The sequence below is a fragment of the Mchenga conophoros genome, linkage group LG3 (assembly GCF_057382185.1).
Source record: "Mchenga conophoros isolate Kocher_MC1m ecotype Shallow Benthic linkage group LG3, M_conophoros_male_GT1.1, whole genome shotgun sequence".
In the NCBI taxonomy this organism is placed as follows: domain Eukaryota; kingdom Metazoa; phylum Chordata; class Actinopteri; order Cichliformes; family Cichlidae; genus Mchenga; species Mchenga conophoros.
The window spans coordinates 75340505-75358040 of record NC_140528.1 but is presented as its reverse complement, the minus strand read 5'-3'; the positions used below and the strand labels follow the sequence as shown (position 1 = coordinate 75358040).

Below are 17536 nucleotides of genomic sequence, written 5' to 3'. Positions count from 1 at the left end.
CATTGAATTGGGCTAACCACATCTGCGTGTCAATAGTGGCTCTGAGTACCAGTCACAGAGAGTTAGCGAATGGCTGCAATCACAGCATTGTAAGATGATGAAAGATGTACCCTTAGGTCTCCTACTCAATTCAGATAGTCTTTCCCTTTTCGCGTAAATGATGCTGTGATTGCAGCCATTCCCCAAATCTCTGTGAATGGTACTCATGGCCATTGATCAATCTTCGATCAATGGTTGGTGATCAATGGCCATGACTGATTTTGAAAGCGATGTGCAAGTCAGGCGTTCTCGCTGGTGAGCCTCAGCGCCCTGGTCAGCTGACAATTGTCTGTTAAACCAGTGGGAATGGAGACGTCCAAAAACCTTGGAGGACTTTTGCAAATAAGTAATGTCCTATTTTGTTCCAGACAGAATGCATTTTAGGATACTTGGCTGCACCAAGTACACAGAACTCACTACTGATGCACTCTTGATAGAAGCAGAGCAAGAGCACATCCAGGCATTTTGAGTCTACTTGACTTAATGTGTACTTTGAATTTGAACCAGGTAAAAAGTGACATTGGCATAATTTTTACAACAATGCCCCAATTTGCTGGGTTTTTGGGACATTCATTTATATTCACTTTTCTTGAAGTCCCATCACAGCATCTAAATCAGGTCACCCCTCCACCATTGTGACTGACAGTTTTATGAGAACTTTCATGTGAATGGGTGAATGCACAAGTTTGAGTGCTCAGATGAGTAGAAGAGCGCTATATAAGAACCAGTCCATTTACCTACTGGTGGTCCGGGCAAATCCAGGTTTTGATTGTGTGATCTTTTTCTTCTTTCAGAAATATGGGAAAGAATACATGAAGTGAGTAAAAACTGAGGAATGCAGTAAAGAAAACTCTCTGTGTGTGTGTGTGTGTGTGTGTGTGTGTGTGTGTGTGTGTGTGTGTGTGTGTGTGTGTGTGTGTGTGTGTGTGTGTGTGTGTGTGTGTAAGAAGTGCTGTGGGTGGTGTATAACCAAGAGTGATGGAAAGAGATGTGTTAAAATGTGGACAGAAGAATAAGAGAGGGAAAGCGTTAATAAGTAGTGATGAAAATGACATTAAATATGTCTTAGTGTGTTAGTACAGGTGGCTACGGAATTGGATCACTATTTTAGGATTAATCAATGCTAATGCCTAATAAACCCTAAACAGTGAAAAAAGGGTGGATGTGTGTGTTTGCGTTTGCTTGTTTTTGCAGGAGCAGGAGGATGACAGAGACCAGAGGAGGGGGAGACTGGAGGTCCACATGAGTGTGGGCGGGCCTTGCAGACCTAACCCTTTAGATAGCACTTTTCTGTGTTACTGATTTTGTGTGGAGAAAACTGTGTTTTCCTGGCTGCTTGTTGGTTACAGTAACACGCTGTATTGTTGGCAAATGTTAAATGCTGCAGGAGGAAAATGTGTATTCAATGTGAAACACATACTGTGTTAAAATCAGTATCACTCCTTTCACAGACAAGGAGGGTTGACCACATGATTTACAGCAACACCTCTGGAATCTGTTGATCCAGGCCCGACCTGCCAGGACAAACCGCTGGCTAATGTTTTTTTTCCCTCTCTAAGGGTTCTGGCATCACTCAGGCAGACATGAGTGAAATGAAGATGGTTGTGCAGTGATTACAGAACATCTTAGTGTGGGGCTCATTATCATATCGTTATTCATTTTAAGGTGTTGAGCTCAAAGTGTGAAAACAAGTGAGTGACATTACTTAAGATAAGTTACTGGTTACAGTAGTTTTAATTAAACACATGGGATGATCCATGGTTTGGGCAAATTATGGTAACAGTAGTGTTTTAATGATTTGGGGAAATAAACTGCATATGGCACACTTTTGTCTGTGGTGTTGGATGCCTTATTACTCTCATAACCTACAGTTGTTTGTAAGTGTGAAGTTCATATTTACTCACCGATTTTGGTTTCTAGGTAATTGTGGTGTGGATGCAGGCTCCAGGCAGAGCCAAGAGTTAGACCCACTTACCATGACATTAATGCTGATGTTAGTCTTTAACACAGGGTTTACAGGGCTGAAGCGAAATTACTCCGGAGGAGAAGCCATGATGTTGTCTGAGAATTTGTGTAACTAACCTTTTCCTTTTTGTTATTCTCCTGGTTCTGATGAGTTGACTCATGGGAGAGACCATGCGTCAAAAGGAGAAGTTTTCAAATAGAAGTTTTTCCTCCTAGCAAAAAATACAGGTGCAGCAGCCAGAGTATTGCTGGAAGAAATTGTCCCAAGGGTGGAATCTCCTGACTGAGACTGGGTGCTGATCAGAAGTCTTCAGAGACCCAGCGAGAAGCAGGGACCATTCATAGCAGAGCTGACAGCCCAGGCAGTGGTTGAGGTCAAAGGTCGTGCGGTTTGGGGCCCTACTAGTCATCATGAGAAGATTCCAGAACCACAGCAATAACCATAAAGCTGCGTTGGAACGAGAGGGTGAGGGGTGAAAAGAGCGCCCTCCTCCAACAAGGGCGTGCCAAGCTCCAACTCAACGACTGCAGAGCAGGCTCTGTGCCACCCGAGAGGGATCAGCGAATGAATGCAGATCACACCTACTTAAACAGCCAATCAGTTTCCCTGGAAAGCTTAGTATGTTTTTAAGTTACGGAGGTCGTTGGGGTGACGTTAATAATCATTTTATAAATGATATGCATTTACATGACTCTCCGAACATCACAAACTCTGTTAGAGTCCTGAGCATGAGTAAAAGTGATTGGAGTAATTATAGCATGCAAGTTTTACAGCAACTTGTGCACATTTTGTAGGGTAGGTAGATTGATTATCTAGCATGTCAGTTCCTGATGTGTAAGTGCATTAGGCCCTCATTGTCTGAGTAAACATAGTAACAACAGTTGTGAGTTCTTTTGACATGTGTACTCAATTTTGACACATTTGACACCGTAGAGATAGGATTTGGGGTTCATCACATTTCATTGAGGGATTTTGACAGACCTCAAACATGCTGGAAGCACCTAAAGAAGGAAGTTGTTCTTTGAGAATTAAATGTGGTTGTTTTGGTTTCCCCAATCACTGATGTGGGCACAGTAAAGATAATTGTAAATGCCTTGGAGAGGGTTTACACCTTTTAAACTGGCTGATGGCCCTACAGTAGTAAAGAGTACAGTACACTGCATAGACAGAGTGGAAAGAGCTATAATTCTGTTGTAAAATGTAGCTCAGAAGTGTTTGATATATGTTGGCTGTGTGGAAATTCATGGCTACTTTTGGGTTTTACTTTAAAACTCGAGAAGCACTAACATCAGTGTTAGTATATGTTTGTGGTATTAATTTACCTACAGGTTCAGACATATTCACTGTCCTTGATGGCAAACATCTGGACAGGGCAAAGCAAATGGCATAAAGGAGTGTGTGATGTTTGGTGAGGCATGTGTGCCTCAATCCCTAATAACACTGGGGAAGAGGGTCTTTTACAGAAACAGTTAATAAATTGGGAGATTTAATGATAAAGTGGGAAAATATATCACACACCTAAAAACTTCCTTATCTTAACAACGGGTTCTTATGAAAGAGCAGCTTGATGTAACCGAGGTTGAAGTTTTCTTTGCAGATGAAAAACGAACACAGTTTCATTTCTTATATGATCTCATATTGTGTTTTCTTTTATGATATAACTGCCATCCTTCGAACAAAGGGTGGAGACTCAGATGGAGAGAAGGTGACCATAAAATGTGAATTTGTTGCTTCCTTCTGACTTTAGGGAAGATGGACATTGTGAATTCTTTGAGTACACAATGGTGCTGATGTTCAGTAGTTCGAAAAGAAATCTCCATGTGTTTTTATGTGATTCTTAATTAATTATTTTTAATTCTTAATTGTGGTATCACAAAGGGTGGAATGTAGTGGCAGATTTCTTTTCTCATGTATTAATCACATATTTAATCATATCACATTAGTTATAGTAATATCACTTTCTCACTTTACTATAGTAAGAGCACTCCTGTCACTAGTTTACACGCATGTGGAAAGTTAACACAGTGAGGCCATTGTAATGGGTGACATTGAACAGATAGTGGGACTCCTTCTCCTTATCAGGGATGTAAATCCTTATGTGACGGCCAAGCAGAAAACAAGGTCATAATTCTCTCCGTGAGGGAGGAGGTATAGCCCCCCGTGAAAGGGGCCAACATGTGAGAGTTTGTGGAATGTTCTTTGTCTGTGTCTCTGTATATAAGATGTAAGGGCGGTGGCCACAATCCGGAGATGGTCCTGGTGTTTCACTGGGATGCTCTCTCCACATTGCAATGTGTTTATTAAACCCACTTCAAATTAAGCTCGCTGGGTGTGTTGCAGGTTATTGTTAAATTTTCCACGACACTAGTTATTCTTGGTCCATGAATGCCTGTAGGCTTCCATGCTGTGTTACACCCTTGTAAGGCATGTACAGACCAACTCAGTTTTGCTGTTGACTTACAGAGTACACATCTATAGTCAGACCATTTTCTCATAGTTATACTAGAACTGGAGAAAGAAGCACTCACACAATGGGAGTTGCCAAGGCCATAAATCATCACCTTTGTGAATCTTTTTTCCATAAATGTGGTTTGTTTACAGGAAAGTGAAACCAGCAATAAGTACAGTTTCTCATTGTGTCGCAGCCTGGTCTGTGGCGTGGCTGTGGGGGAGGCTGGTGTCTTCCCTTGTGTTGCTGTAGAAGACCTGCCCATCACTCAAGTCTTTGCAAGACTCTGAATGATCAGCATACTAGTTTTCTCCCCTCATCAAACCCTGTGCCTGACTGATGTTGACATACAAAAACTTTATTTTTCTTTTATGCATCATTCGCAGCTGTCATCCAACCTATTGACAAATTATGTAAAAGGTGAGCAGAATTGTTTGTGCACATTTGAAATGTTTAAACAGTACGTTTATTTGTTGTATGTCTTATTTACTTTTTTCCCCCTCTGGTTGTCACCTTGGCATTTTCATGTGAAACAGGCAAATATCTGCGAAACAAAAATGAAAGCCTGAGGAGGTAAGTGCTAATGCCTCTGCACACAGACCAATCTGCAGCATACCCAACCACACGTGCGCACACGCATGCACACACACACACACACACACACACACACACACACACACACACACACACACACACAAACAGTTGTGCAAAAAACTGAGCTGTAACCACAAGCATGCATAAAAGAACTTTGTGATATCTTCATTTCTTCATTCATCAGCTTCTTTTGACATCACTGGTAAATAACTCACTATAACATGGTTTTTACAAATACTTCACATTTACTTTTATAGATATTAAAACATTTCAAACTGTGGATATATGTGACCAAATATAATGTTATAACATAGTGAACTGTCTTCATGTAATATGAAACTGTTAAATTTGATCCCATCAGGCTGAGCATGAGGAACGAGTGAACTTTGGTTCCGAACAGTTGAGTGAATACTTGAGCCTTATGGACCCATTGATCGCACTGATGAAGAAATCTGTGAAAGCTTTACCTGATGGTTTTCCTCTAGTTAACACATTTCTGGAGAACATCAACCTGGTTTTCATGAATTAATCCCACTTATGGTGCTATAAGAATTAAGTGAAGGAATTTAAAGCTAACACTGACAGGGAGAATAAGGGGTTGGGTGAGAAAATAGAGGAAAGTGAAATGAAACTGGGACAACTGAAAAAAACTATTGAAGTCCTCAAGGAAAAGCAAGCTGAATTGTAAATTCCATGTCAGTTGTTTCAATTTTCTTAAATAATGCATCTATTGTATCTGTGGTTAGTTTTCATTTCATATAGTACAGCTTTGCTTAACTTTAGTTTCACTACTACTGTTACTGTTTCTTTTCTTCAGTAACATGATGACAGATTAATGACCTGCTCACATTCGTGTGAACTACAACTATGCCTTCAACAGAAAATGTCTTATTTAATAAAGTTTATTATCATAATCTTTATTGTTGTTGTTGTTGTTAACGTTGTTAACGTTGTTGTTAACGTTGTTGTTAACGTTGTTGTTGTTGTGACTCGTAAGCTGGAGAGGAAATGGCGTGTCACAAATTTAGAGGATCATCATTTAGCCTGGAGAAATAGTTTGCTGCTTTATAAGAAAGCCCTCTGCAAAGCCAGAACATCTTACTATTCATCACTGATTGAAGAAAATAAGAACAACCCCAGGTTTCTCTTCAGCTCTGTAGCCAGGCTGACAAACAGTCAGAGCTCTTTTGAGCCAACCATCCCTTTAACGTTAACTAGTAATGACTTCATGAACTTCTTCACAAACAAAATTTTTATCATTAGAGAAAAAATTACCAATAATCATCCCACAGATGTAATATTATCTACAGCTACTCTTAATACCATTGATGTTAAGTTAGACTCTTTTTCTCCAATTGATCTTTCTGAGTTAACTTCAATAATTACTTCCTCCAAACCATCAACGTGTCTTTTAGACCCCATTCCTACAAAACTGCTCAAAGAAGTCCTGCCATTAATTAATTCTTCGATCTTAAATATGATCAACCTATCTCTAATAATCGGCTATGTACCACAGGCCTTCAAGCTAGCTGTAGTTAAACCTCAAAAAGCCATCTCTAGACCCAGCAGTCTTAGCTAATTATAGGCCAATCTCCAACCTTCCTTTCATATCAAAAATCCTTGAAAGAGTAGTTGTCAAACAGCTAACTGATCATCTGCAGAGGAATGGCTTATTTGAAGAGTTTCAGTCAGGTTTCAGAGCTCATCACAGCACAGAAACAGCTTTAGTGAAGGTTACAAATGATCTTCTTATGGCCTCTGACAGTGGACTCATCTCTGTGCTTGTCCTGCTAGACCTTAGCGCAGCATTCGATACTGTTGACCATAATATCCTATTAGAGCGATTAGAACATGCTGTAGGTATTACAGGTACTGCGCTGCAGTGGTTTGTATCATATCTATCTAATAGACTCCAATTTGTACATGTAAATGGAGAGTCCTCTTCATACACTGAGGTTAATTATGGAGTTCCCCAGGGTTCAGTGCTAGGACCAATTCTGTTTACATTATACATGCTTCCCCTAGGCAGCATCATTAGAAGACATAGCATACATTTTCACTGCTATGCAGATGACACCCAGCTCTATCTATCTATGAAGCCAGATAACACACACCAATTAGTTAAACTGCAGGAATGTCTTAAAGACATAAAGACCTGGATGGCCGCTAACTTTCTGCTTCTTAATTCAGATAAAACTGAGGTTATTGTACTCGGCCCTGAAAAGCTTAGAAATATGGTATCTAACCAGATTCTTACTCTGGATGGCATTACCTTGGCCTCCAGTAACGCTGTGAGGAACCTTGGAGTCATTTTTGCTCCTCACGTGCAAGGTCTTAAATAATCAGGCCCCATCTTATCTTAATGACCTTGTAGTACCATATCACCCTATTAGAGCACTTCGCTCTCGCTCTGCAGGCCTACTTGTTGTTCCTAGAGTATTTAAAAGTAGGATGGGAGGCAGAGCCTTCAGTTTTCAGGCCCCTCTTCTGTGGAACCAGCTTCCAGTTTGGATTCAGGAGACAGACACTATCTCTACTTTCAAGATTAGGCATAAAACTTTCCTTTTTGCTAAAGCATATAGTTAGGGCTGGACCAGGTGACCCTGAATCCTCCCTTAGTTATGCTGCAATAGACGTAGGCTGCCGGGGGATTCCCATGATGCATTGAGTTTTTCCTTTCCAGTCACCTTTCTCACTCATTATGTATTAACAGACCTCTCTGCATTGAATCATATCAGTTATTAACCTCTGTCTCTCTTCCACAGCATGTCTTTATCCTGTCTTCCTTCTCTCACCCCAACCGGTCGCAGCAGATGGCCCCGCCCCTCCCTGAGCCTGGTTCTGCCGGAGGTTTCTTCCTGTTAAAAGGGAGTTTTTCCCTCCCACTGTCGCCAAAGTGCTGGCTCATAGGGGGTCATATGATTGTTGGGCTTTTCTCTGTATCTATGAAGCGCCTTGAGGCGACTTTTGTTGTGATTTGGCGCTATATAAATAAAATTGCATTGAATTGAATTGAATTGAGAATGTTTTGATCATTTATTCATTTATTTGTACGGTGCAGCATTCATATTTTTGCATTGAATTGGGTTAACCACATCTGCGTGTCACTGGCAGAGACACCTTTGTTAAGAAAGCCTGATAACTGGTGTTTGACGGTAACTGGAGAAACGCTTTCAGTTTTTGTCTGTGATGTACTTTCATTAGCATCATGCTCCATCTATTTTTACATCTACTTTCCTAGTTTTTCTAGTTTCCTATATTAACTCTTTCCATAGATTTCATGTATTTGTGTAGCCCAGGGTTATTTTATGGCCAATTGTATTTTATTTTAATTTTATTTTAAGTGTTACTTTTTTGAGTATTGAGTTTACCCATGTACCATGAATGCACCATAACACTGCTGACAGGAAGTCCCAGCTCAGGCGCATCTGTCTACACCGAGCAACAAGCTGTCGTAGAAGTTTCCGTCCTGTTGAGGCACAGAGTTCATGTATTCTGTGAAGAATATCCTGGCTGGTCTTTCTTTTTTTTTTTTTCTTTTTTTTTTTAAGTTATTGTAAAATTATATTAACAAGCAATCTTTCCTCAATTTGAAATAAAAAAAAATATCAGCAAATAAAGGCAACATAGGACAGATGTGTATAATGCATAATGTTCACAGGGAAAAAAATGAAACAAAAATTCTCATCACATTTACAAGACTGTGGCTAAGTTTATAATGGTGCCTACTAGAATCTGTTTAGAAAGCTTTGACTAACTGAATAACTGGGCAATATATGTAGTCAAAGTTTGTATCAAAATATAAAAAAATATGCGGATGGGCAAGAGACGGGCAGGACCAAAGGGACGACCAGTGATACAGGAAGGAAGTATTAACCAGTATGTGTGAGAGATTAAAATGGGCAACTCATCCATATATCCATCAACCAAATAGGAAGTAACACAGAAGGCTATGACGATGAAGCGCACAGAGTGTTAAGCACAGGCAGGTAAAGAGATATACACCACATCTTAAAGCAGGTGTCCACATAGAGAAGAGCAGCACTAGGTAGTATGTTGTACACAGATTCTCAGCACTCATGCACTCACTTTTTGTGCCAAAGTCTGGCTTCCCTTGACAGCACGCGGCAGCAGTCCAGCTGTTTAAACAGCCAAGAGTGGCAGAGTAGCAAACTGTCAACAACAAAGCCCCTTTCAGACATGCAGTCCTTTTCCCTTAAGCACCCGCGAACGCGTCGGCTTCGCCCCGGTCACTTTTCTGCAAAGATTGCGACGGAAATCTCGAACTAGGTCCGACCTAGCACTTTCAACTTGGCACATGTCTGAATGCATTAACCGATGCACAGGATTATGACTGCCCATATCTCTCGTCCATCTTTGATGTAGAGATTGCCCCAAACAGCAATAAAATATGACGTGACGTTTTGTCTCATCGGAAGCTATTTTTCATTTTCAGTAAGGTGAAAACGTCGCTCTCTAATGCAGTGCATATTCCCCATGCAGAAGAGAGAGTCTGTGTTCAAAAGGCAGGGGCAGCTGTGGCAGAATGCACACACTCGCGCACACACACACACACTCACTCACACAGACCCTGATCTTGGTAAAAATGTCACATCGAGTTAAACGTTCAACAGTGTGGCTACACTTCACTAGATGCCTAATGCTCACTGCCACGAATGCGACAATTCTTTTGCACATATGGTGAATATCTCACATACCGTGGCTCTCTTTGCAACTGTCATGGTTACGTCTGAATAAAGCTGCGAGGAACACTGATGTAAAAGTGACCAAAGTCTAACAGAATGCCATCGCTTTGAGGGACTGATGAAGGCGGCAATGTTAAAAATCCCATGTCTGAAAAGGGCTTGAGAGACTGATCAATATGGATCAATGTGACACTGTAACAACACCGCTGCAAAAGGCTGTCACAATAAAAGCCATATTCTTTCACATCGTTTCCATTTTTAAGACTCTTTAAATAGAAAGGTGGGCATTGGGCAGAGTAATACATTATTCAGAAAGGTGGCCACAGAGTAAAAGACAAATCCTCAGTTCTGTGTCAACCCATTTCTGTGACACCGTATGCATGGCGAAAAGTAAAATGACAAGACAGAGACTTTCCAAGCTCACAATGCGTATGCAAACTCTCCAGTGTTTTAAGTGACAAAAGCAGATATTTCCTGCACATCTTGCACCACAAAGCAATCATTAAAAAGTACAAGAGGTAAACTTCCAACCTTTTTCTCTTCGCACTAGGATTAAAGAGGCTGAGAGGACTGAGCGGGGTCAGGAGGTTCTGCAAAGAACATAAAACGTGTCATTTATGCATTTCAGTAGCTGGTTTTCTCACACAGGGGTTGTGATAAATGGTGTAATTGTCCTTCATTTTGAGCAAGGAGCAGTAGTTTGCCAGCCATTTAGATTTTTTTGTTTTGTTTTTGTCCCCCAATCAGCATTCTGGCGTTAGTGTGGAACCAAAATGGCGCCTGTCCCTGATTTGGTGCTGATGTGTTTGGCCACGTCCTACAGTGACTTCAGATCCTCGGAATGATGGCAAATCGGGTAGGGTGAAGAGGGGGAGGGGGTCACACACTTATCGTCATGGTTGAAGAGTAGTTCTCGCTCTGAAAGGAGTGGAGGAAGTTTCCACTCAGCTCCCCGTCATCCCTCGGGGTCCCGGGAGGATTGGTAATGCCACTTAAATTGTTTGGGGAATTCTTGTTCATTCCATCCATATCACCAGAACCTAGTGATCCATTCATGTGGTGTGGTTCCATCCCAGCCATGGCTCCCAGGGGTCCATCAGAGCCTGGGCCCATAAGGAAATTATTTCGGTTGCCAGGTCCAGTGTTGATCATGGTGTATAAATTGTCACCAGAGTTGTTTGAGTCTGCGGGGCTGGGCATGATGGGAGTGCCAGGAGGCCCTCCACCTCCAGATGCCCCCCCGTATGCACCAGGAGAGGGTGATGAGTAAGGCATAGAGTTGGCATTGTTGGGATTGGGCCATGGCCGACCCGTTCCTGGGCCCATGTTCACTCCTGGCATGCCAAGACCCATGGTGTTGTGTGGAGGCCTCATCCCACCACCAAAGTTCTGAGGGCCAGGCCCCATAGGCCCCATTCCTCGAGGGCCACTCATTCTCTGCATTGGCCCCAAGTTAGGATGACCTTGTGGCCGTGTGGGGTCCATGTTGGGCAGCATGGGATGAGGACCTGGTCCTCCGCCGGGTGGCTGGCTGGCCATCCGGATGGGTGGACCTCTTGGGCCTCCAGCAAAGCGAGGCGACATGAAAGACTGGAAAAAGGCAGGTGGCATACAACATACTACCTTGGGCCCCCTGCTTCTTTGGTGCTTGGTGGGAGACAACGATTTCCAATTATTTATTTATTTATGTATTTTATCTTATTTACTTTTTTTAAGGGATGTATGTTTCTTTCTTGGAATCTAAGGACACTTTATGTTGCTACCTTTCTTTTGGGTCAGGCCTGACACCGCTTAACAAAAAACTGATGCACTAGAGGAAAGAACCGTGAACCAAAGACAATCCATTGGTTCTGGGACCAAAGCATGATAATAAGTCTCCAGCTCGAATCAAAAAAAGATTTCTTCCACCCTTATTTCCAGATCAGGAAATAAGGGTGGAAAGGAAAGGAAAGATCAGCGTTCAGCCAAGTTAGACCGCATGCAAAAACATTTAGGTGCAACAAAAGCTTCTGCGCATCCACACTCAGTTTTTAGTATGTGCACTTTTGACCAAGTACCACTTGCGACTCCTACTTCCGCTGACAGTGAAACTCGAACAAAAAGTCAAAGAGTTCTCAAAGGAAGTTGAACAGTTAACACAAAGGCCAAGGAGCACCACCCCAAGTACTGAGCCTCCTGTAAGTACTGAACCCAAATCTCTGAAGCTAAAACCAAATTAAATTGCCAAGCTTGAAAGTCAAATAGCTGACAACCAAACATGAGAAACATGCACCCCAAAAATTCTTTAGCTGTTAACACCAGGCGCCCAAGGGCTGCTACTAAACGCCCTGGCACATTCAGGGCATGGTTTTACTTTAAGTGTGGGAAGACAATCGTATTGCAGTGAGCTGCTAATCCCACACTTGTCCAAGTAAAGAATGCAGAGCTGAAAAAGAAACAGGCTGATTTTTTTGCACGACAGGCCACAATCGTGTTTTATTTAAACTAATGGCAGCTCCTGTCATGGGACACCCAGGAGCTGAAACCTGATTCCCTCGGTCCCAAGACATTAAGTTGTGATCCTGAAATGCAAATCACATACCCATTCACTGCATAGAAAGCCTAAATCTCAATCTTTGCCTCTAGGTCTCATAAGACCAAGTACTTGTTGATGGGATGCCCTGCAAATCCATAATGGACACAGGCTCACAAGTTACAATCATTTCTGAGTCTTTTCACAAAATGCACCTTTCCCATCCCATCGATACATGCCCTTCTTGAAATTGAAGGATCTGGTGGGCAAAATGTGCCAAACTTGGGCTACGTTCAGATTCACATTACATTTCCCAAGAACATTTCAGGCAAAGAACAACAACTAGTCATTTTGACTCTTGTTGCTCCTGAATGTGACTTTAACAGTAAAATTCTGCTGTTGATAGGGACAAATGTGCTTTTAAAGGTTTATGGACAGGAAGTGCTATTGTGTGTTGCGCAAAATGGGAGGTGTAATCACAAGGATGTATAAAAGAATTTTGTGATGAGCCATATCTTCGTTTCTTCATTCATCGGCTTCTTTTGACATCACAGGTAAGTAACTCACTATAACTTGGTTTATACAGACTTCACATTTTCTTATATAGAAATTAAAAATGTTTCAAATTCAGTTGTTTCAGTTTTGATTTTTTGTGAATCCTTAAAGTTGCACTTTTTAAAATTTAAAATGGTAACTCCACTGGATAATGAAGATGTTCAGCTGCAGTTTTGTAAACCTTCAATTCAACTCTTAACACTGTACAACTTACACTTAGAGACAGAGTTACTCAGAACAGCGATGGCGGGAGTGACTGTTTGCAGCACCAGCAAAGGCTTGTTCCTCATCTTCACCCTGCTGTCTCTGGTTTGCCTTTCAAGTTCCCTGATAGACAAGGACCAGCTGGTAAATTGTTTTTTTCTTGATTTTGTGAGTCACCACAAACAAAGTTGCTGGAGTAATTTAAATGTTTTGAAGTTCAACCACTTGTATATGCTGTATATGATTTTCAGAAACAACTGAAAGAAAGCTATCAGAAGATAAAACAACAAATGGACAGAGTGAAGGTCAGTACATGTTCAGAGAACTGCAATTAGAAACTTGTGGATATATTTGACCAAATATAACGTTACAACATAAAAAACTACCTTAATGTAATATGAAACTACAATTTGATTCCATCAGGCTGGGCGTGAGGAAGTGGACTCCGGTTCCGAACTGATGAGCGAATACTTGCGCATTATGGATCCATTGATTGCACTGATGAAGAAATCTGATGACTTTCCTCTACTTAACACATTTATGGAGTACATTAAGAATTTCGTCAAGGAAAGTAAGGCTAACATTGACAGGGAGAATGAGGAGTTGGGTGAGGAAATAGAGGAAAGTGAAATGAAACTGGGACAACTGAAAAGAATTATTGAAGTGTTCGAGGAAAAGCAAGCTGAATTGTAAATCCCATGTCAGTCATTTGATCTTTCTCTAACAATGCATCTTTTATATCTGTGGTTAGTTTCCATTTCATATAGTACAGCTTTGCTTAACTTCAGTTTAACTTTTTTTTTAGAGCTGCCCTTCTTCTTTACTGTCTGATATTAAAAAAAAAAAAAGAAAGAAAGAAAGAAAAGGATTTCACTATCAGCTACCATTGTGCACAGGCTTATATGTGCTGATGACAACTTTTAAGAATACATTTCCAGTAGTTACTTCTTTTTCTGCTGTTGCTTAAATATAGAAGTGAAAACATAAACATAAACTCACATAAACTGCAAACTGTCACACAATAAAGACATTTTCCTACTACTGTTATTGTTTCTTTTCTCACATTCTTATGAAATGCAACTATGCCCTCACCAGAAAGCTTATTATTATTATTAGTAGTAGTAGTATTGTTATCATTATGTTATGGTGCTTTGCAGCATTCATATTTAACCATCTGTGTGTCACTGGCACAGACACCTTTGTTAAGAAAGTCTGATAACTGGTGTTTGATGGTAACTGGAGAAATGCTTTCAATTTTTGTCCATGATGTACTTTCGCAAGCATCATGCTGCATCTTTATTTACACCTTTACTAGTTTCCTGTATTGAGTCCTTTCATGCACTTTACTCTCAGTAGCCAGATCATCAGCAGAGCATGAAGAGCCCTTGCTCTCTTTCCTGTTTTCAGACTTGTTTTTTACTTGTTACTTCCTGTTTGTCTCACTTCTTGTGCCTGGTATTAAGTTTTACTTTCCCCACATCTTCTTTAGTTCATCTGTGTCCACTAGGTGTCCCCACAGTCACATTTCTATGTTAATATATTGTCTCAATCGCCCATTGCACTTAGTCGAGTTGTCTCTTGTTGTCATGTGTCATCTTGTTCTCATATGTTTTGAATTCTTTGGAGGTCTTCATTTGGGTCCCAACTCAGTTGTCACACAGCAGTACTTGACAGACTGCTGTTTTGGCACTGTTTTTTCATTTACAATGATCTACAGGAGCTACAGGAATCTCAATGTTGTTATAAAACCATGTAATTTGAAATCACTATGCCTGAAGAGAAACCTCAGGGAGGATTTTATTGACTGCAATTGGGGCCATAAATATTTGGACATAGCTTTTTTCAAATTTTGGTTCTGCACGTTACCAAAGTGAATTTTAAGCGAAACAACTCAGATGCAGTTGAAGTGCAGACTTTCAGCTTTAATTGGGTTGAACAAAAAACAATTGTGAGGAATAAAAGCACTTTTTAACACAAACACCCAATTAATTTGACTTAATTTCAGGTGCTCAAAAGTAATTGGACAAATTAAAACTGAAAAATCCTTTGCTGGTATTGACAGCCTGAAGTCTAGAACTCGTGGACATCAACAGAAGCTGGGTTTTCTCCTTTTTAATCCTGGCTTTTGTCCACCAGAGGCCAGCGTGTGGTGGGGTGTTGCACACCGGATGCTTGCCAAGCCTTCTGTGAGCCTCGGCTCACGTTCATGACTGCTGCGCCACCGCCATTAGCCACGCGGCCGGCCACCAGAACCAACATGCATTGTTTGCACTCATGAAATGAAAGAATGCCATGCACAGTATGTGTAATACCCGTTAACCCACTTTTTACACTGTCAATGTCAGGCTTTTTTACTTTATAAAGTATGGACAAACTTCAATTTTTTTTAATAAACAGAAAAGGGTTTCTGAAAATTTCTGCATCTCATGCATTACACATTCATCAACTTTTTCTTTTATGCATCATTCCCAGCAGTCATGCAAACCTATTTACATATTATGTAAAGGGTGAACAGAATTGTTTGTGCACATTTGAAATATTTAAATAGTGCATTTATTTTTTTTCTCTGGTTGTCATCTTGGCATTTTTATGTGAAACAAGCAAATATCTGTGAAACAAAAATGAAAGTCTGAGGAAGCTAAGTGCTAATGTCTCTGCACGTAGACCACACTGCAGCACACTCAACCGCACGCATACACACATATACACACACACACCCCCACAAAGTGCTGTGCAAAAAACCGAGGTGTAACCACAAGCGTGTATAAAAGAACTTTGTGATGTGCCATATCTTCATTTATTGATTCATCAGCATCTTTTGACATCACAGGTAAATAAATCACTATTGAATGGTTTATACAAAGACTTCACATTTTCTTATATAAAAATTAAAACATTTCAAATTGAGTTGTTTCAACTGGGATTCTTTGTGAATCTTTAAAGTTGCACTTTTTAAAATTTAAAATGATAACTCCACTGGATAATGAAAACATTCAGCTGCATTTTTTAAACCTTCAATTCAGTTATTAACACTCTGCAGGGCTCTAGAGTGCGAGTCTCTGCAACTCTGAAAGTCTCCGTGTGGTCAACAACAGACACACATTATGCCCCTATTGTGGTCTAAACCAATCAGAGATAGTCAGGGGCGGGACATCTGATTGGCCGCGGTCCAGATATTTCTGTAATCCTTCATGTGTACATTTGAAAGTGCAGGTGGATAAAGAGAGGTGAGTAGCTTGAATAAAATGATATCAATTCATTAAATCCTGATGCGACTTTTAAAATATAAATTTATTTTGCCAGAAACGCCAGAATCTCAGGTTATTCACAAAACTATTTCAACCACCACCAAACAGTAAATGAGAGCAGGAAAACAGATTCCACACAAAGACAGCGCACCAGTGCAATCATGGCAAAAAGTTAGTCTTGAGCCCTGCTCTAATATGATAGATTATATAAACCTATATAACTTTATGACATAGTAAACTGCTTTCATGTAATATGAAACAAATTTTATCCCATCAGGCTGAGGCTTAGGAACGAGTGAACTTCAATTCTGAACTGTTGAGTGAATACTTGAGCATTATGGAAGGTGAGTTGCATTGATGAAGAGATCTGCAAAAGTTTTACCTGATGGGTTTCCTCAAGTTGACATATTTATGGAGAACATTAAGAATAACATGAAAGAAAGTAAGACTAACATTGACACGGAGAATATGAAGTTGGGTGAGAAAATACAGGAAAGTGAAATGAAACTGGGAGAACTGAAAAACAATATTAAAGTCCTTGAGGAAAAGCAAGCTGAGTTGTAAATTCCATGTCAGTCACTTCATTTTTTTTTTTTTTTAAATAATGCATCTATTGTATCTGTGGTTAGTTTCCATGTTATATAGTACAGCTTTGCTTAACTTCAGTTCAACTTCAGATGACTTGCTCCTGTACATTTCTGACCCTCTAAACTCATTCCCGGGGCTTTTTGACATACTGGACCAATATGGTACACTGTCAGGATATAAGGTCAATTATCAAAAAAGCGAGTTGCAACCCCTCAATTCCCTGGCCAGAGCTCTTCCCCACTCAATAGTGCCTTTTAAGTGGACAGAAACCGGATTTAGATATTTGGGTTTTTTTATTTCCTCTTCTATACAAATCAAATCAAATCAAATCAAATCACTTTTATTGTCACATCACATGTGCAGGTACATTGGTACAGCACATGTGAGTGAAATTCTTGTGTGCGAGCTTCACAAGCAACAGAGTTGTGCAAAATACAATAATGTAAACAAGCAAAATACAAGAATGGCTACATCTGAAACTAATAAATATATGTACAATATATAATAGTATATGCATTTCTGGATGTGTAAACTAAATATTTTTCTACGTGTGTGTGTGTGTGTGTGTGTGTGTGTGTGTGTGTGTGTGTGTGTGTGTGTGTGTGTGTGTGTGTGTGTGTGTACACATATTTTACAAATTAAATAGAGTAAACAATGAATAGAATATATAAAATA

At 40.3% G+C, this 17536-nt stretch overlaps 1 protein-coding gene, 1 long non-coding RNA gene and 1 pseudogene across 2 annotated transcripts; 2 read left to right on the top strand and 1 right to left on the bottom strand.

Annotated features, from left to right (window-relative positions):
* Positions 1 to 4735: 4735 nt before the first annotated feature.
* Positions 4736 to 5786, top strand: LOC146580491 (uncharacterized). The gene is made up of 3 exons (XR_014891692.1): positions 4736 to 4874; positions 4991 to 5027; positions 5410 to 5786. It is a non-coding gene; the product is annotated as an uncharacterized LOC146580491 (long non-coding RNA).
* A 4379-nt stretch (positions 5787 to 10165) lies between these two features.
* Positions 10166 to 11365, bottom strand: LOC146580490 (single-stranded DNA-binding protein 3 pseudogene; annotated as a pseudogene).
* Positions 11366 to 13046: 1681 nt separating this feature from the next.
* On the top strand, positions 13047 to 14008 carry LOC146580489 (uncharacterized). Its single transcript, XM_085269602.1, has 3 exons — positions 13047 to 13169; positions 13277 to 13330; positions 13449 to 14008. The coding sequence occupies exons 1-3, from the start codon at positions 13065 to 13067 to the stop codon at positions 13716 to 13718; spliced, it is 429 nt and encodes a 142-aa protein (XP_085125728.1). The 5' UTR covers positions 13047 to 13064; the 3' UTR covers positions 13719 to 14008.
* Positions 14009 to 17536: the final 3528 nt, after the last annotated feature.

Bases quoted from the DNA above. Each gene is read 5' to 3' on its own strand.
- LOC146580489 (XM_085269602.1), top strand. From the start codon at position 13,065: ATGGCGGGAGTGACTGTTTGCAGCACCAGCAAAGGCTTGTTCCTCATC. The intron at 13,170-13,276 runs GTAAATTGTTTT...TATGATTTTCAG, and splicing joins TGATAGACAAGGACCAGCTG to AAACAACTGAAAGAAAGCTA. The intron at 13,331-13,448 runs GTCAGTACATGT...TGATTCCATCAG, and splicing joins AACAAATGGACAGAGTGAAG to GCTGGGCGTGAGGAAGTGGA.